Source organism: Genypterus blacodes, unplaced genomic scaffold, assembly GCF_046128005.1.
Source record: "Genypterus blacodes isolate CSIRO-AG114 ecotype Tasmania unplaced genomic scaffold, CSIRO-AGI_Gbla_v1 ptg000073l_1, whole genome shotgun sequence".
Taxonomy (NCBI): domain Eukaryota; kingdom Metazoa; phylum Chordata; class Actinopteri; order Ophidiiformes; family Ophidiidae; genus Genypterus; species Genypterus blacodes.
In genome coordinates, this window is record NW_027466883.1 from 759,899 (window position 1) to 785,399 (window position 25,501).

The following is a 25,501-nucleotide window of genomic DNA, read 5'->3' on the forward strand; positions in this document are numbered from 1 at the left end:
ACCTTTTTTTCCCAAAATGTGAGAGAAACAAGCAAAAGGAACAAGAGAACAGCATGCAGAAGGTGATACAATACATTTTAATACAAAACTATTAACTTTCCACTTCATGTAAATAAAGTGTAAATAAAGAGGGTTGGGCAGATCATGGAGCTGTTTTCTTTTCCTGTTGAGATGATGCATTATGATGCATCCACTGATGACTGATGAAACTGTACTCTGAAGTCACTACAACAACACAATGCTGATGTCAACAAAACTGACCATGATGGTGATGTAATTGTATTTAAAAAAAATAACCTCATCATTAGTGTACACTGAAATACAGACCGACATCAAGCAGGTAACCCCTGTTCACAGTACAGCTGCTTGAAATGTCCATCCTGTCAACTTATCAAGTGTACAGGCCTAAGTTTACAGTGTTAAAGTAGTCCTGGCATTGGCACAAGCCACTGTCACTTCTGGTGCCAGTTTATTCTCAAAGGGGAGCAGGGTAGCAGACTATCTTGAGGTTTGAGAAAGGGAATGGAAACTCCCATTCTCCTATTCCTGAACTGTCAGCACTGTAGGACTTTCCTCTGCCTTTTTCCATCTTCCCAGAGTGTGCGAAGACAAGCTGTCACTGCAGTCTTGCTCGTTTCTCTGGCGGCGGTTTGCTTGGAGGTGCTGGTGCAGACGATTTTGCGGCTGGCTCCCTCTCTTCTTGTTTCACCGTTTCTGCGGGAGGTTCAGGCTCCTTTTTCACCTCCACTGCAACAGAACAGCAGACAAGGAACACTTGTGGATATTTGGCAACCATCACATTTTCACATTAAAACACTTAACTTCATCAAAATTTGATACTAAAGGTAATATTCCAAAAGCACATACAGATACAGTAAATGGTAGCCCCGGATAGAGAGAAACATAGCAAAAATGATGCAAAATAATGCAACTATTTAAAGACTGTACCTGGAATAGGCTTCTCCCCGGGCTTAGGCTGAAATTAGAAGAAGGACACATTTATCATTACCCTTATGTATTAAACTAACGTAAACAATAGCCATTTTAAAAAACAAAATGAAAAGCCTGTACCTGGTAAAAGGTCGGTGGAAATTTTGACCTGAGGTCCAAAAGGAGTGTGTCTACCCGTTGTCTCTGAAACAATGAACTTGGTTCCTCTTTCTTTTTAGACTTTGGCTTTGCTTTTTCTGTATGAAAGCATTCAATTATCAGAAACCAGCATTAGGAATAATACCAAAGTCAACTTCAATTGACAAAATTTGATCATGGTAGGATTACAGGAATACACAGCACCACGGCTCTGGACCATGCATGAATCATTTTTAAAGTTAATGATGTATCAACTGGAAATGATCTTACAGATGTGACCGACAGGTTTAGGGGTCGGCTGTCTAAGTTGTCAAAAGAAAGTACCAGAAACCTAACCTCTCTCCTCCTGGTCTTTGAAGTGCCACCAGTATCCTTTGGATGGGTGATATCGGCAATATGAAATAGCCTCATCAAAGGCCGACTGGATTCCATGGACAGCAGAAAGCTAAAGCAGATAGGATTCATGTCACTCAAAGTCTCCTCCCAGCAGCCAACCTAGTATTTAGGTTGATGATTCAAAGGATGAGAATGTAAATGCTCACCGCTCTGGAGCTGATAACTGTTCCCAGGTCAGGGGCCTGATATACCACTCCTGCTATGATGTAATAGTCAGCCATGGGAATCACTGGAGGATGGAAACATACAGTCAAATAGAACCTTCAATGGAAACAATCTTGGTGTGTTTTGTTTCATGCACCTGGATAATAAAGGGAGGACACCAGTGGTCAGCAGTATGCTTAGTGCGGTCAGAGGAAGAGCAGACGACGGTGGCGGGCATGGTTTTGCAGGCGCAGCTGCATTTTTGGTAGCTATACAGCACCGCTGCTTCTGTTAAGAGACTTGGATTCATTGCCAATAAAAGCCAGGTGGGCATCTGGACTCTCTGCCTTTGTGTGTGGACATACCAGTTGTACTTTCAAGGCATTTCCCTTTATTTAACAATACACAACACATTATGACAAGAATGGAAAAGGTGGTGGTTGTGGGGCAGATGTCAGTTGGTCCATTGACAAACCAGTCATGGATTCATTTTTCAAAGGCAAATGAAACAGATCACATGCTGCTCACCTTGTGTCGGGGACTGCCTCTGTTGCTTATGGATAATATAAAGGATTGGCTCCTGAGCATGAAGAAGAATGTACTCCACTCCAACCATCTGACTGAAAATGGGACAGAGATAGTTTAAACATAGTTTCAGATGTATCACTCTATAAAACTCTGTTCTATAAAGTAGTAAATCCTTTATCAACTGTTGAATTGGGATATTGTGGTTTTGTACAAGGTACAAATGATCAATACTGTATTATGTGAAAATTGGATCCAGGTAAAAAAAAAACTGTACGTAGAGATTTTGTTGTCGTTGTCATGTCTACTCACTTAAAACGTATAGCAGTTTATATACAATACACACACAGCCCTCTAGAAAATACAGCAAAAGCACTGAACAGTAAAGGGGCTGGGACAAGTGTATAAACTGTAGACATACCGTTGTAAATGTGAACAATTAATATTGCTTTGACAAAGGTGAACTTACTTGAGATGCTCCAAAGTGAGCCGCTGCATCTTTACTACCTCATTATTACAGGTTCGGTCATAGAAGGGGTTGCTTCTTTCTGAAAAGTAGTCTAACACATTCCCAGGGTTAAGAATGGGCACCCAGCCGCTGTCGACCCAGGATATGCCCAGAAGGTTGTCTGCAAAATAAAACAAGACATCCAAAGATTTAAAGACAGAGTTTGATTATGTGCTGAGCATAAAAAGAATGAAGCAATTAAGGTTATAAACGAGGTGTGGATTTAATTATTTAATTTGAATTATAGATGGATGTTTGACGCCTCCCACCACAACCTGGCTTTGTTCTTAATAGTCCTAAAAATGTATATTGGGTTACAATTTCAAATAATAGCCACATTGGGTGTATGTATCTACGATGAATTAACTTAATAAAATAAATAAAATATAATAAATGTAGCTGTGGTTTACAATTCAGTTCTTCTAAATGAATATGTCAGAACAAACACTTACTAACGGTGAGTGAAATGTGTGTTTTACCCTAAATGTTTGCGTAACTTGACCTTATTTGTACAAAGTTGTCAAGCCTTAATTACCAAAACATATCAACGGTCGAAATAACTCATAGTTAGCCACTGGTTGCTAACGTTAGCTTCTATCGCTAACAAAGGTAGCAGGGAACTACCGACCAGTCAACACGAGCTATTTACTTCGTTTCAAGGGGGCTAGTATAAAATGTCACTTATCTGACGTAATACATGTCAGCAAATAGGAACAGATGATGGAAATGCTTCGTAATAACCAACAAAAGAACGACTTCGCTACCTCTGAAATCCACCGTCGCCATTGTGTACACAACTTGTCCCACAGCAATTGCGTTTCGGTCGTATTTTGATGACGTATAATAACGCTCGCTGAATAAATAAAGGAGAAATAGTGTCGTAATGTTGAGTGGAGGGGGCTTTGTTCGGTTAAGCTGCTCTAATTTATTATTACTTAGAGACTTATACACGCGGAATCAAACACATAACTCCAAATGCAATGATTCTGCAATACATCATCAACAATCATCAATCAATCATCATTACAGTACGTAAATGATGCTTATGTTTGTGTTAATTTTGGCATTATGTGTATTAATTTCACCTTATGCCATTAAAGCTCATTAAATTGGCACAAGAATGTATAGAGATGGACAGTGTGAACATATTTCTGTATCAATAGCTTAAAGAACCCTTGACTAATTAAAGGCGTTAAGTCAGCTAAAAGTAAGTAGTCATAATTTTGGTTTCAAGGCTTTTATTTCTGTCAGCAACATTTGCTCCAGAGTGCTAAAATTCCAGAGACACACCCAGACAGCTGAGTTCACCCTATGAGGGTGACAGGACATATCACACACACACACACACACACACACACACACACACACACACACACACACACACACACACACACACACACACACACACACACACACACACACACACACACACACACACACACAATGAGACACTGTTAATAAAGGGACCCCCTTATATTCATTAAACATGGACAGGTTGAAACACCACTGAATCCTATACTGGAATGACATCATAGTTTGTGAGTGGGGGCTATGTCATGACTCAGCCTGTCCAAAGCGGCTGGAAAGCAAGCAGTCGGTGAGAGAAATGTATAGAGGCTGTTGCACGGGCAAGAGACAACAAGCTGAGTGATCTTTATCTGATTCACCCTGACTGAAGATGACTGCATTCCTCCAATTTCAGATAAGAGGAAGAGCGAAGGTGGGTGGGAGGGAGGGAGTGGGCTAGAGAGAGAGAGAGAGAGGAGAGAGAGCACAAAGACTGCAGGGAACAGGCTATTTTAAAAGGAATCAGGGTTGCGGTAAGCTGTTGCAAAGTGTTCGTTTCTCTTAAAGGATTTCACTGATGCTTTTCAGAAAACTGCTGTCTGAAAGAGCTGAGATTGCATTTGCATTGACTGGTAAATGTGACACACAGAGTCATCAAATAATAATTAATATTTTGTAAATTTTTGCAAAAGGTTTCCATTATGTGTATGTATTATATACAAGTATGTCTGAAGATTTATTCTATTAATTTATTATTCTATTCCATTTACCATTTATCTATCTATCTATCTATCTATCTAAATATGTCTGTTTTCTTTCTCTCCTCATTGTGACTTTACAAATCATTTCTTGTGTTTGTCACATCTAAAGATACTTTGCCTAACAGTATTCAATCAGCCTTTATTCAACTTTTCTGTGTACATTTTTACAAGAAGTGTCAGGTAAACTCCAACTCAGGTTGCTACAAATCCTCAAATCCCCCTAAAAAGTCTGAGGACACGACCTCGGTGTCCTCAAGTGATACCTTTACACTGCTGCTCTGCTCCCAAATATCTGTCTCCCTCATGCTTGAATATCCAAGTAAAAATGGTTCTCCAGCACGATGAGGTGCGGTCTCATCTCACATTTACATTTGACATTTACATAAACGTTTTCAAATCTCAAGCTTCACGGGACAACTGGTCACATAGGAAAGAACCAATCAGCTTGTCCGAGGTGGTGGAGGGGGTACACACACACGCACACACACACAGGCGAAGATATTACATATAGGAGCGCGCATCGCTCAGGGTTGCGCACAGAGAAAAGACGCTGCGACAACGGCGAGGCGAAGGCGCGACGACGGACGAGAAGATGCAGTGAAAGAAGCGTCAATCTCCCGGATAAATTGTAAATCTGGATTTGGGCTGGCTGTGATCGAATTACGTCGAATATGAGCGTGATCCAGACCGGGCACGACGGCAGCTCCAGGCTGGACGCAGGGAGAGGAAGCTTCACCGACAATAACAGCGGCGGATCCCCGAGGCTCCAGCAGTGCGCTCAGCTTCCCGGCGGCAGCAGCGGCGCCGGCGGCGGCGGAGGCAGCGGCCGAACCAAAGATGCCAGATACCAGCAGCAGCTTCAGCAGCAGAGGCATCATGGAGGCTCGATGCTGAAGCAACCATCCCATTCCGAACCAGCCGATGTCGTGAGGCGGGCGCTGGACTTCAAGTGCCAAGGTACCCAGTGCTATAAGGATAAGAAGTACCGAGAGGCGATAGGCAAGTACCACCGCGCTCTGCTGGAGATCAAGGGGCTGTGCAGGGTGCTGGGGGATCCGGACACCGGCTCCAAGACCCCGTCCCCACTGCTGCCCACCATGAGCAAGTCCACGTCCCTGACTGATGAGCAGAAGGGGGCCATGGAGAATGCAGAGCTGGAGTGTTACAACAGCTTGGCCGGTGAGTACACACACACGCACACACGCACTCAGGCACACACGTTCATCCATCACTTGTGAGGATCACCAGGACACATCTGACTTCAATGCTTCGATAGCTGTCACACATACATATACACACATTTCTTATCAGTTCTATTTTCAGTAGAATACTCCAGAGCTCATGAATGATTCATATAGTATGAGTCATTCTCAGGCTTACCCCACTATTCACCTCAATCTTTTTTTGATTTTCACCTCATGTGGATGGTGTATTTATATATTTATGCTGAAGCAAACTGAAGCAACTGTACTTTTATTAACAGACTTCATTGTTATCAGTATCTGAATGTGAGGAGTCAGAATACTGGTACTTACCTACTAACCAAACCATGGAGTTAGATATTGGATTGTACTTCACTTCTCAGCTCATTTCCCTCTGTGTTTCTGCTCCTACCAGCCTGTCTTTTGCAAATGGAGCTTGTGAACTATGAGCGAGTGAAGGAGTACTGTCTGAAGGTCCTCCACAAGGAGGGGAAGAACTTCAAAGCCCTGTACCGATCCGGTGTGGCCTATTACCATCTAGGTGAATTCCAGAAGGCCCTGTACTACCTCAAGGAGTCACACAAACAGGAGCCTTCAGGTAAGGATGATGTCACCCAGTATTGTTTCAGACCCAGATTTTGTCAGATGCTTATTGACCTAGTACAGACTAAGACTGACACAGAAACAATGAGTCATTTGATTAATTGATAGAAAGTTGGTTCCTGAGGTGATTAAGTAATTCTTTCAAATATGCATTACTTTGGCATTACCTGTGATGTGACATTAAACTAACAAACATTTAATGATGAAACAATAAGAAAAAAATGATTACAGCTCTTCCTCACCTGTGTGAAGGTGCGATAATAACCAACCTTGGGCAAATAAAATCAAAATATACAATTTTATACCCTGTCACATTCTTGTAGAGCGAAATTATAGGGAAATTAAATTAGTTCTCATTCGCTGTGGACCTTCTGAAAGCTCCTCATACACTCACCGCAGGCCCACATTGGGAAACAAAGCGATAAGATCATAAGCTTGATTCATGTGTTTTATCTTTTGGGAATAATGTGTCCTTTATGGCGGTATAGTGCATGTATTTTATTTAATGACCAAAGCAAGCCTATATAGTCAGACTGGGCACATCGTATTTGCTGTTATGTAAAAGTACTGCAATTACAAATTTAGTAATGTTCATGTTTGGACTTATAAATATAATATGTTTCTTGGCTAATGATACATATTTGAACTGTTTTTTCGTGGTGAAGCGCATAACAGAGTTCAGTTATAATGGAAGATTTATGATCATATTGATGCATGGTTTCCTGTTGAAGCGGGAAATAAAGCAGCCTTTTCCTGTCTTTGTTTCCCAGACACCAATGTCATCCGCTACATTCAACTGACAGAGATGAAGATTCGTCGGAACGCCCAAAGGGAGAAGAAAGAGGCGACATAAGCACTTGCTGTCTGATGACTTCTCACCCATCGTAAATTTCAGCCCTACTGTGTCTCACCCAGACCTTACACGCCACAATTCAGAAGTGCTGGTGTGAAAAGATAAATGTTTGCTTTTGCCTTGCACACCATCCGGTTGCCAGTTACGTGATTTAACGTCACCTTTGTGTGTTTGAAGCATTTTCTATTTCTGTCTTAACACCGCCACAATATCCCGTGTGTTTTAACCATTGCAATCAAGTCTGATGCACTGCCAGTCAAAACATTGCACATACAGGCCAACACTTGTGATAGAGACATGAGCAACAAAGTCCACTGAGGGAATCCAGCATGTCTGCAGGCAAGTGCAACTGTAAGTTTAGCACCTGCCCTCTCACAACATGTCCCGTGAAAGACATGGAGTAAATGAGTAACAACCACCTACACTTCTGTAACCATACTTTTATTTTGGAAGTACTACAAAATATCAACGTTTTTGTTTACTCTTCTGAATGAAAAGGAGCTTTCAGTAAAAAGGTTTGTAACTCACAATGCCTGGGCAGGACAAAGTGAGCACATGGTTGCTAACTGCAGTAAGAATTTAAAAGACATATCACAAAATGTACATAGGCTACTTTATATAAATGAGAAAATATAATGGAAAGGCAAGCTATTTGTGTTTAGTTTATTATTGCCAAATAAAGCACTTCATTCACAGCATATATCAACAAAAATACTCTATGTTCAAGTTTACTGTTTAAATATGTGTGTAATAAATGCATCTATTGATTGGAATAGTTGCAGGAGTGGGTTTCCCTTCTCTTTGGTACACGTTTATCTTTATATGTTGCTTAGCAGCTATAGGCTACAAATCTCAGTATGTACTGTGACTGCTGCCTGGCAGATGGTTTGATCTATACATCATGCTGTGGAGAAATGCTGATCAAAGCACATCTGTAAATAAACAAGTGGACCAAAGCTGACTGAAATGATTTCTTGTCGTCCTGGTAGTTGCCATGGTGAGGTTTGGGTAATAAGCTGGGTCACGCTGCTGATTTTCCAGAAGATGGTGAACACGTAAATGCAGTGTAAAAGCATCTTGATTAAGTTACGTAATACTGGAGATACATCACCTTGGAATACATATAATTATTTTCTATTTGCCAAATGCATTTTTGAACTCAATAGGAAACAGGACACTGGAAAAAGAGACAGCAACTTGGTTGAATTGACTATGATTTTACTCAAATCAGTGTGTTCCAGTGCAAATATAAGTCAGTCAGTAACAGCATTGTTTCCAACCTGAAATACTGTCCATCAGTAACAGCAAAATCAGCTTATTCATGGTAACAACGGATAGTGACACCTTAGCTACACCCCAGCGAGGGTAATTCATTTCAACTAGCACCCTTAGTTGAAAGACTGATTTACATAGAGTGTGATCACATTCTGCACACTCCTCACAGAGAGAGCATTCACATATACATGTACATTGGTTCACACTTAGAATAAATTAACACAAGAGGGTAAAATCTCAGTGGATGCAATACTCCAGGCTGAGAGGTCACTTAACATTCTGAAAATGAAATGAGAGGAACCAGGATCAGGATCGGGGTCAGGTAGCCTGTTTTTGTATGATGTGATTGGTGGACTTTACTGCACCAAAAGATACAGTAAGAGCCAGTTAGTCCAGACTATCACAGCAAAGTATAAGAAAGTAAATGCAGTGCACTTTACTGTGACACACAGCTTTACCCGGCACTAACTGAATTCTCCCTGCATTGTCAGTTTTATTGTACGGGACTCGAAGTAGGTAAAAACAAAACAGTAACATTTCCTTGCAAATACTACTTCCCAGTCTGGTACTTCATCAAGAATAGCTCAAGAATAAGATGTGAAAACAAATGTAAAATGTGAGCAGCGTGCAATCAACCTGGGTTGCATGCATTTATAACGTTTTTGACAGCCTGACTTTACAAAAGCCATTTGCATCCTTTCTGAAGGAATCTGAAATTCATTAAAGGGGACATATTATGTTTTGTGTAACCTTGCCTCATTCCTATAGTCTCATATAGCACAGAGTATGTGTTGAACATTGTCAAGGTGCAAAATGTAAGTTTCATGCCTATAGAAAAGCATCCAGTAAGACAAACACATAGATCCTGAACTGTCCTGGTAGCTTCTTTTAATGAATCCTTTACTTTATGTACTTGGATTCGCACACCTGATTAGTCACATCCAGCATGTGGCCCAGCAGCCACATGTCAAAGTCAGCGCATGCTGTCAGCTTAGGCCTAATGCAGCTTTTTGGGAGGAAGCCGTAGAGGGACAGTGCCAATATGGCCTGTTCTCACTCAGTGTGCACAGCTGTGCTACAGCATGGGAAAGTAGACGTTCGTCAGTGTGTTTATATACATAAAAGCCTGACAAAGGTTTCAAAATAGACCCCAGAATGAAAATAATAACATATCATGTCCCCTTTAGGTAAATGAAAACAGAAAATATGCTGTCATGTAATAAATAATAAATAAATGTAGCTATTGTCAGCTGTCACATCAGGATGTCTTTGTGCACACACTGCAACAAACAAAAGCATCTCATGCCTGAAAATAACAATAAATCCATAAATGTACATGTTCTCTTGCAAATCAAGCCACTCTCAAACAATCATAGGCAGCATTAAAGAGTGTGACAAAGCAAGGCAAACACAGAATAAAAATAAATAAATGAGTAATTCAATAAATCAATGAATAAAATTGAGAAACCAATGCAAATATAAATAAACAGGAAATATTTTTTGACATGCCACCAGGGCCTGCTTCACCTTTGGGACTCATGCAGTTTGTCACTTACAGTACATACACACTTCCTATCATGGGCAACATATTTTGAGGCAGACAATCTACATGGCTGAAAGTATAATGTTCCCTTTTATTTTGGAGTTGTGTTTCTCAGCAGGTGAACTGGGAAACGAACAAGGATGGCAAGCTGCTCTGAGAGGGTCACAGTCAAGATATGAACTAGAAAAACAATGAATGAGTTCTTTGATACGTCTGCTGTGACGTCCTGGCATTTCAAAACCAGTGGAGAACAAGCGGTAGTGATGTTTCTGCCCCTGGTACAGTGCGTGAAACAATGTTAGACAGCGTTATACAGACAATGTTTCAAGATCATTCATATTTTACAACAGCATCCCTTTCACTGGGGTGCGTCGTAGAGGTGATGTGTGATGTCTCAGAATAAAACAGATGAGTGTGCATTATAACAACAAAACGACAAATAAGCAATGACAAGAATGGAAAACCAGCCACTTTACATTCACGATACTTTCCAAAAGTGCACTTCATGAAATGCACAATCTTCAACTAAAGCTTGAAATTAAGAAAAAATACGTAAAGCTTTGTGAAATTGTTGATATCTTTTTGCTATAAAGCATATTGTTACAGTCAAACCATTTCAGCTGTTTGTCCTCCAACCCTTTACAACTTGATTGAATGACAAACGGCAATTATTGGTGTTTCCTTCTTATGCATAAACAAACCAGATCTGGGTCAATTAATACTTCTCGTGGTTTGTTTTAGACTTTTTAGATGTCAACTGGGAGATCTTTGCCATTTGGTAAATGTCAGAAACGTTAAATATTCACATTCACAAGTACATAAAAGTTCATTTTGGGCATATGTTATGCCAAATCACACCCATCAGGTACTGTGTAAAGCTAAAAATGAGAATTGAACCAGATGTATAAACATCCAAAGCATTATAGAAGGAAAAGTTCCCTTCTTGACCTACACAGGGTCAAGTTAGGACCGGAATCCAGGCCTGTAGCGGTACGGTGACTCTTTGGGACAGCTGCGCTCCGGTCTGCAGAGGGGGACTGTTCCATCCCGACACTGTCCCTCGTCCAGTTGATCTAGCAGGTTTTCATTCTTGCGTGGGGTGTAGGGTGTCGGGGCATCCATGGGTGTAGGCAGCACTGCTGGATCTCTCCCAAACTCTACTGTGGGAGGAGTCTCTGTGCTGGAGGTGTGAGCTGGGGACTCACCGTTGCCCAGGCTCTGTCCGCTTGCCCTGGGTCTCATCTCCGGCCAAAACACATCACTGCGTGCCCGCGGTGAAGGCCGAGGCCGAGCCACGAAGTCCAGCGTTTTCGGCCGTTCGGGAGGACAGCGGCGACGTGGTGTTGGAGGAAACACCAAATTTGGGTCAGGAAGGCGGGGAACCTCAGAAAAGTCTTCCTTTAAACCTCTAAAGCCACCTGGGGATAAAGGATTCCTAGGTTAGATGAATAATGTCATTATTAGACCATATTTATACTTAAATGAATACAAACAGAAACATCTAATTCGATGTAGTAGTAATTTTACCTGTGTTCTCTAATGTTGTTTTTTCTGGCAATGGTTCAAGATTATTAGGACAGCTCTTCTTGATGGCTCCGTCCGATGGTGTCCGACGCAAACTACGAGAAGCAGTTGGGGCAGAGGGCACATGGGTGGGTGTGAGGGACTGGCGGGGGTTACGCTTGAAACTTTCAAGGTGGGTGTTGACAAGGGGGTTGATGGCTGTCTGGAGGGGCTGAGGCCGTGGGACCTTAGGCTGAGGAGGTGGAGAGGCTGGGCGGCAGACTGACAACTCCTCACTGTCGGAACGCAGCAAAGAGCGAGTGGAATTACAGTCCGACACCGACGATAAGGACAGCAGCGTGGAAGAAGAGGGCAAGGCTCTTTCAGGCAGCGAGGGTGCTGAGGGCTTCAGCGGGCTTTCCCGCTTGAACAGTCTGCGAGGTGGAGAGCTGTTGCTCCGCCTTTGGCCCCCTGTTCTGTGGAAGAAACCCTCCCACCTTGATTTAATGCTCTCCTCTGGTTGGGCCAAAGTTAGCAAGTTGCAGCCGAGTCCAGCAGCTGCCAGCAGAGCTCCACAGCCCAGCAGCACCAGCTCAGTGCGCCTGGCCCCTGCTGGGCTCTTCCTATTGAGCGGTGATCCTGGGACCTGGCTGCTGGGACAGTACTCTTCCCTATCACCATCACCAGCAGCTGTGTTTCCCTCCTTGTGGAAGGGGATGCAGAGGTAGGTCTGACCTGTTGCTGCCCCTGGCTCAGTAGTGAAACAGCAGTCTTCATTTTCTGAAAACAAGACGATTCACAGCTCATTGACATGTGCACTTACGTCATACTGTATCAACCCCGGCCGTTGCACAATGCTCGCATTCAATTACATCATACACATCTGTGCTCAGCAGGATGTTATTCACAACAAATGGGCCTTGGTCATTTTCTGAAGTAAAAGAGATTCAGTGTTTCTCAACCCAGACTGCATTGAAACGATTCTCATTAGTTATAATTGAACACGGAGCAGCGCATCTAAAGCACTGATTTCATTTAATTATGAGAAACCCTCTTCTGTTGCTTCTGTTCTTAAGCTTAAATACAGTCTGATCGAGCAAGGGATTAGGCCTTGAAACAATTTCACTTACAAACAAGAAGCTGGTTTTATGGTCACAGCATTAGGATTCCCAAAGTGGGGAATTTGACAAAATGATTCCAAACAAAAACCTACATTTAATGTGTTCATCAACTGAGTGATATCAGCTTTTAATTCTGTGTGTTCTTCTGTATTAGGGCGACTCTTTTGTTTAAATCACACCTCTAAGCACATTGTGAATCTGTTGTAGATTGTCAAAACGTATATTAACATCATCTGCACTGCTAGAAGGGATCAGAAAGAACAGTCATATGCTCCCACATGAAAAACAGGGAATCTATCCTTTAACCGAGGCACATTGTTATATTGTTATTTGAAATCCATCTGTTCTGCTGAGTATGCATGCTCTTTTTTCAGCACTAGCCTGTTGACATTCGCACAGCTGCACACATCCACATCTGGGAGCTCAGGTCAACCACAATCTCTGACTAGAGGCCATGTGGGAGTGAAGTGTTTCACTTACTCACTTTCTCCAGCCATGTTTTCCCAGCCAGTCTGCGCATTCAGAAAGATTTTCCCTGTGAAAGCCCACCACTCTAAACTTTAGACTACAGCTGTTCCTGCTATTATCATGCAGAGTGCTCACATGCCAGAGATATAGACCCACTAATAGACCCACTAAGCTGGTCCTGCTTACCCATCTCTACAAGGCTCGGCACTCCAGGCACTGCCGGACTGTGTCTAGGGGACCGGCGCAGGTTTGGGGCGCTGCAGGATCGTTGCCTGGTGCCCTCATGGGAAGGCTTCACACTGGCATCTGCGCTGTGCTCCCTGTAAGGCCCACATTCCCGGGATCTGCCCTTCTTCCTGGAGCCCTTCCTCTCACCCTCCTCTTCATCCTGATGAAAACCTGTGGTACGACCCCAGGCTGCACACCCTTCCCTTGGAGTGACTAAAAACAATGGAGTTCACAAGGATCAAAGTTTAATGATTTATAAAAATTATCGATTAGTACACATGCACAAAACTCTACAGGATCAAGGTCCTTTTAACATTGAGACACTTCTGATGCTTACGCTGGATGGCTCTCAGCCTGGACAGCATGGGTGGACTGTTGGGAGGACTGGAAGTGCTGCTGAGGAAACTCCTGCGCCGATCATGTGAAGGTGATGCCTGCACTGTGATTTTGTGCTGAAAATCTACATCAGGATTACAAAAAGACACATCTTAGCTTCCAAAAACAAATTGGTCAAACTCAACATATGACATAATGGACATTTCATGATCATAAGCACACAATGTGGTCCACTGGCAAAATACTGCCACCCTGGACCAAAATTCCAGATAATATAATATAATATAAATATTATCCTGATAATTTGACTGCAATTGAAATAATGTTAAAGGCAGCGACACATTTACCTGAAGGCAAGCTGATTCTGTTCCCATCCTTGAGTTTAAGGCGACTACGGCGGAACTTGCCCTGCCTGCTCTCCACGCGAGGCTTCTCCTGGTAGAGCTGGTGAATGATGATGTTGAGTTCTCGCTCCAGGATGTGAATCTCCCGCTCAGCTAGCTCCTGCTCTCGCCTCCTTAGCGCCTCCTCCTGGCACTTCTGTTGCAGTGCTGCTCGGGTAAGCTCCTCCTCCCATGACCTTAGCTCCTGGGAAATCCAAAAACATAAAGCAAGGCAAACAGATGAAGCTTCTGATATCTTCAGGTGTTGCATGTGAATCATTCAGCCTCTGCTCCCAACCTTCTCCTTGGCCCTCAGTTGATCAAACATTTCCTGAATCTCCACTTTCCAGTCATCCTGCAGAGAGTGGAAGGACTCGACTGGCATCTCAAAAAAGCCGGACTCCTCGATGGCTGTAAGATGGTCTAGAATAGTTGTGAAGGGTGGCCGGCAATGAGGGTCTGAGCTCCAGCACTCTGTGGAGAAAAATTATAAACTTAATCACAAACCTCAGCCAATGTGAAAGGCTGTTTGCTGCGTTCGGGAACACAGGGTGAGGTTAAATATTTTCTTAATTACTTCTTAAGAGAAACATTTTGAAGGCTCTACATCAACTTTTTGATAAATCCTATCTAGTTTGCAGGATACATATATATATATTCACATTTAAACCTTTGTTTTGAGAGTCTTACCCTCCATAAGACGTGCAAAGGGCTCAGGACAAGTTGAGGGAATGGGCAAAGACAGTTTATTCATTGCCACGCCGTAAGCCACCGCGAGACCATCGATACCCCGGAAAGGCACCTCGCCTGTTAGTAGCTCCCACAGCAATACCCCGTAACTTCATTGTTAAAAACAAAGGGAGGAAAAATATAAACAGTGGTGATGAATTCTGTCAATCTGCACAAATATTGTCAATGTTAATGTCACACTTGTGCTGGCACATCAAAGCCAAAGTGCAAAGTCATTTCAAAGGTTCTGTTGGATGTTAATAGAAATGTGTGTGTGTGTGTGTGTGTGTGTGTGTGTGTCTGTGTCTGTGTCTGTGTGTGTGTATGAATATCAAATGGGCTGGTTGCTTTAAGAGGGAGTGCGTATTAATGTGTGTGTAACTCCACTTTCTCTGGATAAACATCCAAAAGGAAAGACAATGAATCTTTTGTGCCCTCACATGAAAGTGAATATGAGGGTGTGGCAGTTTGAATAAGAAAACGTCAACAGAATACTGCAGCTGAATATAGCCGACGCTCCATGTGACTAACACCAAAACCACACGCATGAAATGACCACTGAATCAAACAAAGGTAGTAGTGTATGTTTTCTACTGTGTTGATTATGCACAACGCCCTGTTCTTGTCCAACGTGTCAGTATGTGCATAGTTACTATAGCAACTGCTACCAGCAGTGCACATTTCTTGTGCATGGTGGTTAAATGGTGCCTTTTTTTCTGACTGTTTCCAGGCTGCTTCTACAACCTGCAACAGAGATGTATTTGCGACGTTAACTCCTCCTCTGCCCACCTCCAAATGTCGCTACCCTTGGAGAAGGTGGACGAGCGAATGACTTCAGGGGCCATCCAGGCATAGGTACCGGCGGCGCTCATCTTGGTGGTGCGGTGCCACTCTCGGGCCAGGCCAAAGTCTGTGATCTTCAGAGTCTTGTTGCTAAGATCTTCCATCTCAACCCTCTCAAGGATAAGGACTGGAACGGAGACGTGGATCATCCAGGAGAGGAAAGTGATGATGGGATGAGAGGTGATGGAGGGGTTCAGTTGGAGGATTTTGGAGGATGTGGGAGAGTGGGGATACGTGCATGTCAAAGGTTTGAGGTATCACCAACGAGATTGAAATGAAATGGGCCCGGACGTTGATATATCATAATGCGTGTGGAAATGCAAAATGGGATACATGATAAATAAACAAAACAGGATGTGGTCGGTGGGAGGCCATGGCGAAAGGATTGGAAGGATTAAAGCAGAGTAGAGAGAAGGAGAGAGAACACAGGAGAGGAAACCAAGACATGGTGAGCCACTAAGAGAGGAAAGCAGATATGAAAAACACAGATCATGATCAATAGTAATGATCTTAGACTATCTTGACTGAAGACAGATATAACACTTAAATTAAGAACTACAGTAGTCTGCTATGTTATATCTCTATGTGCTCTGATGGGCACTAAAGAACCAAAACCCAATCCCAACATGCAGAAGAGAGGCAGTGCTCCTCCTAACCACATGTCCTCCCCCATTCAGCCCTACAATGCCAGGCCATCTGCTGTGGCTGTGCCCAATGGAGAGGGTGTGTCTACAAGCTGTGGTGCACATCAAGCCACCCTTCATCTGCTGCTCATGTGGCTCGAATGCCACAGAGGCTGTTTCCAGAGAGACCAAACCCAAACACGTGGCTTTGGAAAGCTCCCGTGTAGCACAAAAGGTAGAACATAAAAAAAAGCTGTCAGGGTAAACGTTCGATTCCCTCTGGGGGCTAATCAGGCTCTGAATGTATGCACTCACCGTAGTGCAGGGTGCTTTAGATAAGAGCATCCACCAAATGGCTGGTTATGTCTAATGTAAGCAATAGACACAGCTGAGAGGATGTTAGCAAATTCTCTTAAGCCTCAAGCTACAAACTAAAAAATGGATGATAGCTTAATTGATTACAAAGTCTAAATTACATATTAGGAATGAAAAGAGAGTAAGAAGTGTGGGTTAGAGAGAGAACTGTGGAGATCCTTAGGGCCTATGACACAAAGTTTGTTTTTCAGGCAGGTATTGCGACCCTATCAAGATCGATGATCTCTAATCATTGATTCAGAGTTTGCGACTTGAGTGAACTGTGTGCATTTTCCGAGTTGAGTTTCCATTTTGTGGAGGCCCAGCAGCGTCCAGTCCTCGCATCAGAGATTGTTTGGTGTGCAGATTTTAGAAAATGACGTTTTCCCATGTGTCCAGTCTCTACCTGATTCAATTAATACATGAATAAACAAACACACATGCAAGTATTAGTCTATTGTGTGAAGAAATTGATAACCATGAACAGTAATTATGGTCACTTTAATCTGAGTTGAGCTGTTTAGAGTCTAGAGAGAGAACATAGGTGGAGAGAGAGATTGCAAATGTTTTCCCTAGGCTGGAAATATTCCATATTCAATATTGATACTCAGAGAAAGCTGGAATATTCCTTATTTGTAAAGTGATAAGTTGAGTTCTCTCATATATGTGATTCCTGTAAATCTGGGAGAAATGACAGAGAGAGGGGTGGAACAAGTACAAAATATGATCACTGAGAATCTATTTTACTATAAAATCTCCATCAACTGTGTAAAAGTTTTCCTCTTGTAAGTCTCTCTGGCCCCCATCATGGAAAGGTGCCCACCACAGACAGAGTCAATACATTGAATATTAAATATATCATTCAAACTAAAACGCTGTAAAGTAGTTGCAGTGGCAGTGTTGTGTGAGTGTGTGTTATGCTGTGTTCAAACATGACTTTCAAGCAGTACGAAACGTTTTAATTTCAGAATTTCAGACAAATATGTGAAAATACATCTCCCTACTGGAAAGGGTCCGGCAGAAGGAAAACTGACTTAGGTTCCAAGTCTGAATCATGGAATTGGGGGAAATTTCATCCCACCCCTGTAACTCACTGGGGAGGTGCTTTAAGAAGTCAGAGGTCTCAATCGGGGAGCACAGTTTTGGTATTAACTCTGACTTCTCATGTGGATCATAGCTCTGAATCTGGGCCTCATTGAACAGATGTTTGCAAGCAACTGCTGAAACAATGTCATTGCTGATGATAGCATATGAAATACTCTGGGACGTATGAAGTGTATACTTCACCCCATCACACAGCTTTTCAAATGGGCGAGGAGGTTATCAGAGACATACTAAATATTGGTATTTTTGTCAGTAAATAGGTTCCACTTTAAAAGCATTTGAGGGAAAAGACAACTTCATATCACTGTTTCTTGGATCCAAGATTATATCCTTTTTTTTTCCGAAACAGGAAGAGGCAATTCAAAGAGCAATTCCCTGTCCTTAAATCACCAGGTGTGCAATAGGAGCCACAGGGAGATAAATACAATAATATAGATTACAATGAAAGGATGTAATAGTGCAGCAGAAGATAAACAACACGACTCCTGATCTAGTAAGAGATTCAAGTCCATGGAGATAATAAGAACAGGAATCTTGCCATGCTCCAAAATGCACTGGAGGGCTTCTGCGAAAATGGTGCCGTGACACAAGAACTAAAGCCCTAATTTTGTGTATTTTCTATTCTTCCACCTGAATGTTTGAGTGTAGGAACATCATGGCAGAATCTAATGACTACGTGCCTCATTTAATGACTATGTGAGTCAACAGCTGCTGCTGTAACCACCAGAGTTTCTCGGGCAAAGTTGCATTAGGTAATGTTGATTGGGCGACTTCCAACTCTGCTACATTGATATATGCTGCACTTTTAACATAAGAATACTTATAATAATAATCTCAAGATTGAGAAATTCCCTATTTCGGACACATGCATGTATTACATTACATGCACATGATACAATACAATCCACACACACATCCAAAATTGCGCCCCTCTCCTACACACACAATGCGCGGTAGGGGACACCACAGGCAGTCGGCAGCCAGCGCCCGTGGAGCAGGTTGGGGTTCGGTGCCTTGCTCAAGGGTACGTCTAACCTTTGCTGGGAAACCCCCAAGGATTTTGAGTCTAAAACCTTAACCTCTCAGCCACCGTGACTGTATAACAATCAACTGAACTGGTTTGAAATACTATCTAATTTCTTGCTGATTATTTTGGAACCCCCATGCTGTGACAAAGCGTAAAGCTGCCAGCTTTGTGACTGCAAGGGTCATGAGTTTCTCTGCTGTGCGGAGGGCTGGGGGTTTTCCCATCTGAGCCCACGATGGCAACCTGTTCTACTAACTTAACAGGCTGTTGGAAGTGAAGAGCTTGATCTGATCACCAGAGAATGGGCCAATGGCAGGCAAGAGGCTGGTTGAATGTATTGTTCGATCTTCCAATAGGGATGCAGGGGCAGAGTATTGGGCAAATCCTTAGTAATAGGCTTGGGATTTAGGGGATCCATCTGGGTAAAATGTAAGATTACACAACTGCTCCACAAGCATACATGCCTTTTCCTTTCCGCTTTTATCTTGATACTAACTGTAAACACGGCAAATCACAGCAGGTTTAAATGGATTTGATGTGGCGTGAGGGCTTTTTTTAAATGTTCCATAACCTAAAATGTCCACAGTATTTATTTCTGATCAATCATTACAGCGTCCTCTACCAGACCCTAATATTTCTGGCTTTGACAGCTCGTGTTCCGTGTTCTGTATTCTAATTTGAAAATGACTCTTGCTCTTGTGTGTTCAACTGGCAGAAATCAGATTGTCTTTAAAGTTAGAAGATGCTGCTCTGAGTATCTATAATTGAATTCCTGTCCATTACAGGATTCTGTAGGACCTGATGGTATTGGTTTCCCCACACAGCTGATAACAGACTGAATGACTTAGTCGCTCTTTGACACTCAAACCGCACAAAAGCAACATTAGGTCAAAGGCTGTAAATAATGATTAAAACAATATTAACTCTACATTTTTTTGGCGAAGTTACCCAAGCCGAGAGATAAAACAAAGAAAACCTTCCAAAATGTTAAAAGTATAGTGACAGGAGCTGAGAATAAACAACAAACCACGACCAGCCTTTTTACTTAATCAATGATTAATATTACCTAATGGATTAATGGATTATCCGAACTTGTCATGGTTTAATGAGGATATACTGTATATTGAATTGATCCCCAACTCACGAGAAAGAATATTCCATGAATGATGTAATGAATCAAACACATAAGAGTCTTACTGTTGCTGGACTTGAGGTCGCGGTGAATGATGGGCACGATGGCTTGGCTGTGGAGGTAGTGCATGGCGCGGGCGATCTGTACGGCCCAGTCAACCAGCGTGCATGGCGGGATTCGCTTCCCAGCGAGCGCCCGGTTGAGAGGGCCACCCCGGGCTAACTCCATGACCAGGCACAAGTTTGGCTCCTGCAGACACACCCCCAGCAGAGCCATGATGTTGGGATGGTGGAGCATGGCGAAGAGCTTGGCCTCTTGGCGCACGCTCTCCAGCGTCTGTTCCACGTCCTCGTCGGGGTCCCTCCGCGCCGCCTTCACTGCCACCTCTGAGCCCCGCCACACCGCACGGTACACCTTTCCAAAGCCGCCAACACCGATGATTTCTTCCAGAGTCAGCTCTGAGAAGTCAATCTCCAGGACTGAGGAGAGATGCAGGGATAGATGACACATAGTTAAGAAGTGAAGAGACGGACAAAGAACAATATTTTGTTGGGCAGTGACATTTCTCCTCACACTCCTCAAAGGACATCAAAGGTCCGGTTTATTGTCTCAAACTCCAGCAAAGGTGAATGACTAGGATCTCAAAACCAGGTCATCCAAATAAATTGTGTTTTATCAGAGCTACTGAGGCAACCTGCTGCCCCAGATAGAGAAATGGAGTGGAAGTCATTATGCTATTATCTAAGATTGATCATTTGTCCTAAATATCGGTCTGGGACATTGCAGGAATTAAAAATGAAAGCAAGGATCATGTTTTGGCACCCTGATGAGTGTGATGTGCTATCTTGCCATGAACAGGAGCCTCTGTGTCTGTGTTGTGGACTGTGAAATGTTCATGTTGTGATTCCTCTCCCCAGCAGACTGACCTTGATTAATATTTCAGGCGGCTTGGTATGTTAAAGTAGGCCAGTCATTGCCGAGCACGAGAGGCGAGTGCGCACAAAGACAGCTGAGCCAGTGTGATGCACCCAAACAACTAGGTCTGATTGACGGCTTCCAGTCTTGAACGCGCCGATCACTTTGAGTGTCACATGTCATGGCGAGGCAGCTGCTTAGATGCAACATATAAGATTTGGTGCTGAGATTTGTGATGACCTGCAGGAGAAGCAGGTTATATGAGCCTAATAAAAGGTTATGCAGCTGCACAGCATCCTTTTGGCAGACAGCTACAGTAAGTAGTAAGAGTGCTTTCACATTGGACTCCACAGTAAAGTGCACTTTAGCTGATCTTGCCTCTGCTTACTGTGTCTACATCTGCCTGGGGCCTTTGCTTGACATTCAAACTGCACACACTTCTCCCCAACGGCAAAATGTAACAATTTCTTCAATGGCAGCTCGAATACTGATAACCTTCAATACATCATATAGCATAACAAGTATGTGACTATTATATGACTGTGACTTGCAGTGACATGATTATTCAGCAAAATGCTTTCTGCTGAGCCTGGGCTGCAGAGTGTGGGTTGAACTCTGAGCATCAAGGTTGGGATGCATCACCCAAATGTTTGTCTGACAGGCGATGTGATGAATAATGGTCCTGAGGCTGCGCTGTGAGGATGCCTGCGCCTGTTTCTAGGCCAGCAGGAGTACACTGCACCTACCATGACATAGCACTCTCATGTGGCTATCTCTTTAAGGGCCTTAAGGGAAGAGACTTTGTCATTCCATTAACAATAGGATACTCACGGTGCAGAGGAGGCACTGAGTACTCCTGCTCTGCCGTGTCCCGTATTTCCTCCGGAATGCCGTTCCCATTAGTGACATAATTAGAGGGAAAAATGCCAACCCGGTCCGCTATCATACCGGTCCACCAGCCCTCATCCCCGGACACCAGGGAATCCTTGGAGAGGACCTCCACCAGGTCCCCTTTGCGCAGGCTGAGCTCGTCCTCCGCAGTCGCTTCATAGTCGAACACGGCGGTCCAGAAGCCCTGCGCGGCACTTCCCGCGTCCGGCGCGACGCTGATGCCATTCTCCGGTGATGGCCAGCGAAAAACATCTGCCTCTGCTTCTCCCGATGAGGAAACACACGCCTTGGTACCCAAACTATTGTCCAAAGCCGGTTTGAAGACATCCATGGACGCGATCCATAGGGGCGACCTGGATCACTGCGGGCGCATCCACCTGACGCGGCTGGCTGGCAGGTTCGGAGCGCCCCGCACGCACACAAAGCTAAGTGGCGGCTAATACCGAACACAAACACGCGCATTTGAACGCATCATTCTGCTGCATCGTCTGCGTTTCAGTCCCTGCTGGCTGCTATCAAACACACAGACACACGGTGATGCTTCTCAATGCACAATCCTGCACCCAATCCACGCCATAACTCCACGCACGCGAGAGTCTTTATTTTAGGCCAATTGTGCCTCTGTGCGAATCATCTCTCGATTCCTATTGGTGGATTGATGCGTCCATAATAAATTAAGCCCCGCCCACACGCAGCGTCAAATACGATTCATCCCCCACGCCTGTCTGGACAACGCACTCATCCTTAGTCAATTTATGTGTGTTTGTGCTGTACGAGACTTTGTTTCTCTTTCTTTCTTTCTTTCTTACTTTCTTTCTTTCTTTCTGTCTTTCTTGTATTCATTATGCTTTTCATTAGGTTGAACCACCAAGGCAGCATTTCTTTTCTTCAAATAGTCTCCTTTATTTAGTTACAGACCCCCAGAACAAAATAAACAAAACATAACAAAATATTCAACTTAAGGTAGAGTTCCATGCACAATTCCCTGAAATAAAAACAGAATTCATAGCAAGGAGTAAAAAACAACAACCAACATAACAAACAATCAAATAAACATTCCCACAAATTCAGTGACGAGATGACAGGATAATCTGTGTCCATGTGTGTGTGATAGAGCTTGGAAATCACTTAATTATTTTTACTCCTCTAAAATTGTACAAACAAATTCCCTTGATCTCTGTATGCTTTCCTCCAAAACAAGACAAATTAGCTGTAAATGATATTAAAAACAACTAGTAAAATGTACCCTTTAATAAATTACAATAAGTAATTAATATGTGATGAATTGTTGAATCAAAATAGCAATAGGTTTTAAGGTTTACAAAGTCTAACTTGATGCAGCACTTGATGCAGCACCACTGTGCATGAGCAACTTTTTACTTGTACCACTCTAACTGGCTGCGTCAGGCCTGAACTGGCAACAAACCCGGACTGTGAAACACAGATGTCGGCCCAACACTCACTATCACTTTAACGAGTGTGTAGGCAGGTCAATTCAATTGTGTTATAGGTTGACATCAACAATTGCTACGGAGGTAGAGGAGCGAATCGAAATCAGAGCGAAGCTTTCAGGACATTTCAGGACCTGGATGCTTAAAGAAGATTTACAACTTGCAATAAATGAAAGAAAATAATAAATAATGTAATATGTCCTCTTTAAAAAGGCTGCTGTGTTCTTCATCAGGCACCCAAATGAAGAGTTGTAGTGAACTAGAGAATGAGACTGAATATATACTAAATTGAGAAAGAGTGTGAAAGTCTCTATGGATTACAGTGCCATTGCCTGAATGCTGGAAAAAGAAAATGACAAACCTAATTTACGAATATTCAGTGGTTTATAAAATGTCGAGACAGCAGTTTCTCTGCACCCGGCTACTGTTGCAGCATCACAAAAACACACATCAGGCAACATTTAATGGGATGCTGCACATAAAAAGATTTTCTCAAAATGTTTTTGTAGCTAATGATGATGATAAGATAACAAACACAGTCCTGGATTAACGTGAACAATAGGTTGAAGAACCAGAGCAGTCTGTGATGTTATTAGGAAGACATAATGAACAAAATACAGTAAAGAGTGCTTTCTAAATGAAACATAATATATATTGTATATATATTATAGATCACAATATTCAGCATATCCGTGTTTCCAGGTTGGCTTGGGCTGCTTCAGCTAGATGTTTCACCTTGCAGAATCATATGGTGACCTTTATAGACTGATCATGTTCAAACAATCATGTCAAACATACAGTGTGGTCAAGCTATAAGCTTTTAATCATTCCCCAAAAAAAACAATATTTTGATGGTGTGATGTTATGTGACAGTGCTGGATAGATGCAATATGGTGTCATTAAGGTATGGGTGTATAGAAACACAACACATCTCAAAGTAGACACACAGTCATATCATTGCAAGGTTTAAAGGATAGTTAAGCCGGTGTTTGTTCATGAAACAGGAAGCAGTGCTGCCTTTATTTCACTGTAAAATAACAAAGTGGGTGATCTCACAAACACTGTCCACTTCAGAAAATGAGCTTTTATTTTGACATCTCATTGCAGGCCAGGAAATCATCCTCATCCATTGTAATGTGCCCCTTTTCTGTTACACAAAAACAATGAAGCTGTCCACAAATCCAGTTACTCTGATACAATTTTTTGCTTTTACACGTTTCACTTCCACCATGCACGCTGCCACCTCCGAGTGTTGTGTGTGATTTTTTTTTTTCAAGTTTTTGTTTTAAGAAGTCATTTTAAGACAAATGATAGAACCAACTCGAAGGTCGTGCAGAGTCACCTCAAACCAACATCTCGGTCATTAAAATCATGAATAAACAATACAATCAAAACAAAAACAACATCATTGTGAGTGATTCCTGTTGTAATTCTGATACATGTCTGCTGTTCCAAAATTCCACATAAAATTTTAAATAATTTCCCGTGGAGGAGAAGGGTGACGATGTGACAAAAAAAAAAGCGATATTAATTTGAAAACCTCAAACTTCCACTGACATTGGCTCAGATGAAGCAAAATGCAGAAAACCTGTAGATGAGATGTGAGTTGTGTTGACATGCTTCCCCCCAGACACCTATACTGTGCCTATGTAAACATCCACTGAAATTATGTACATAATGTGGGTTTGTGGTGCCTCTGAACGGGCCTATCCTCCCTCTTGTGCAGCAGTGGAATCGCTGTACTCTTGAGTGTGTGTATGTGTGTGTGTGTTAGAGAGGAAGGGAGAGAGAATAAAGAGAGAGAGAGAGAGAGAGAGAGCAGATGTGAGCAGGTGTGGTCCAGGGCTCACCAGCCACCAGACATATTTACAACACTGCTCACCACCAAGGAAGAGGAGGAGTGCTGAAGAGGGGACAACCACAGGGACTGGAGGTCGACATCCCCCTTGTGGAAATATAGCGTCACTACAACATACTGTTACTTATTTTTTTGATTGCTTTTTTGTGTGTGTTTTTTTTTACAGATGTTGCATCCCACCTCTTTGGTAATCCGTTTTGTGATTTTGAAATTAGCCAAGAATTTACTGATTATATAGTAACATACACTTTATGCAAATGACGTAATAAACATATTCTGCTGCTCTTGGGAATTTAAATAATTTCTCTTCTCTCGTTTTTAAAAACAAAGCACCAGTCATGTGTTTAAC

The 25,501-nt window shown here is 42.7% G+C and overlaps 3 protein-coding genes across 3 annotated transcripts; 1 reads left to right on the forward strand and 2 right to left on the reverse strand.

Moving 5' to 3' along the window:
• Positions 1-58: 58 nt before the first annotated feature.
• Positions 59-3,481, reverse strand: med6 (mediator complex subunit 6). Its single transcript, XM_076157867.1, has 8 exons — positions 3,427-3,481; positions 2,624-2,783; positions 2,158-2,249; positions 1,632-1,714; positions 1,426-1,534; positions 1,072-1,187; positions 949-976; positions 59-747 (listed from the first exon to the last, which is right to left on the reverse strand). The coding sequence occupies exons 1-8, from the start codon at positions 3,446-3,448 to the stop codon at positions 617-619; spliced, it is 741 nt and encodes a 246-aa protein (XP_076013982.1). The 5' UTR covers positions 3,449-3,481; the 3' UTR covers positions 59-616.
• Positions 3,482-4,771: 1,290 nt separating this feature from the next.
• Positions 4,772-8,141, forward strand: ttc9 (tetratricopeptide repeat domain 9). Its single transcript, XM_076157529.1, has 3 exons — positions 4,772-5,889; positions 6,328-6,510; positions 7,286-8,141. Exons 1-3 carry the CDS (start codon positions 5,382-5,384, stop codon positions 7,366-7,368), a joined length of 774 nt encoding a protein of 257 aa, XP_076013644.1. The 5' UTR covers positions 4,772-5,381; the 3' UTR covers positions 7,369-8,141.
• Positions 8,142-11,149: 3,008 nt separating this feature from the next.
• On the reverse strand, positions 11,150-22,174 carry map3k9 (mitogen-activated protein kinase kinase kinase 9). The gene is made up of 10 exons (XM_076157531.1): positions 21,784-22,174; positions 20,103-20,516; positions 15,744-15,924; positions 14,916-15,064; positions 14,524-14,699; positions 14,190-14,430; positions 13,844-13,966; positions 13,465-13,719; positions 11,714-12,469; positions 11,150-11,604 (listed from the first exon to the last, which is right to left on the reverse strand). Exons 1-10 carry the CDS (start codon positions 22,172-22,174, stop codon positions 11,150-11,152), a joined length of 3,141 nt encoding a protein of 1,046 aa, XP_076013646.1.
• Between the last annotated feature and the right edge of the window lie 3,327 nt (positions 22,175-25,501).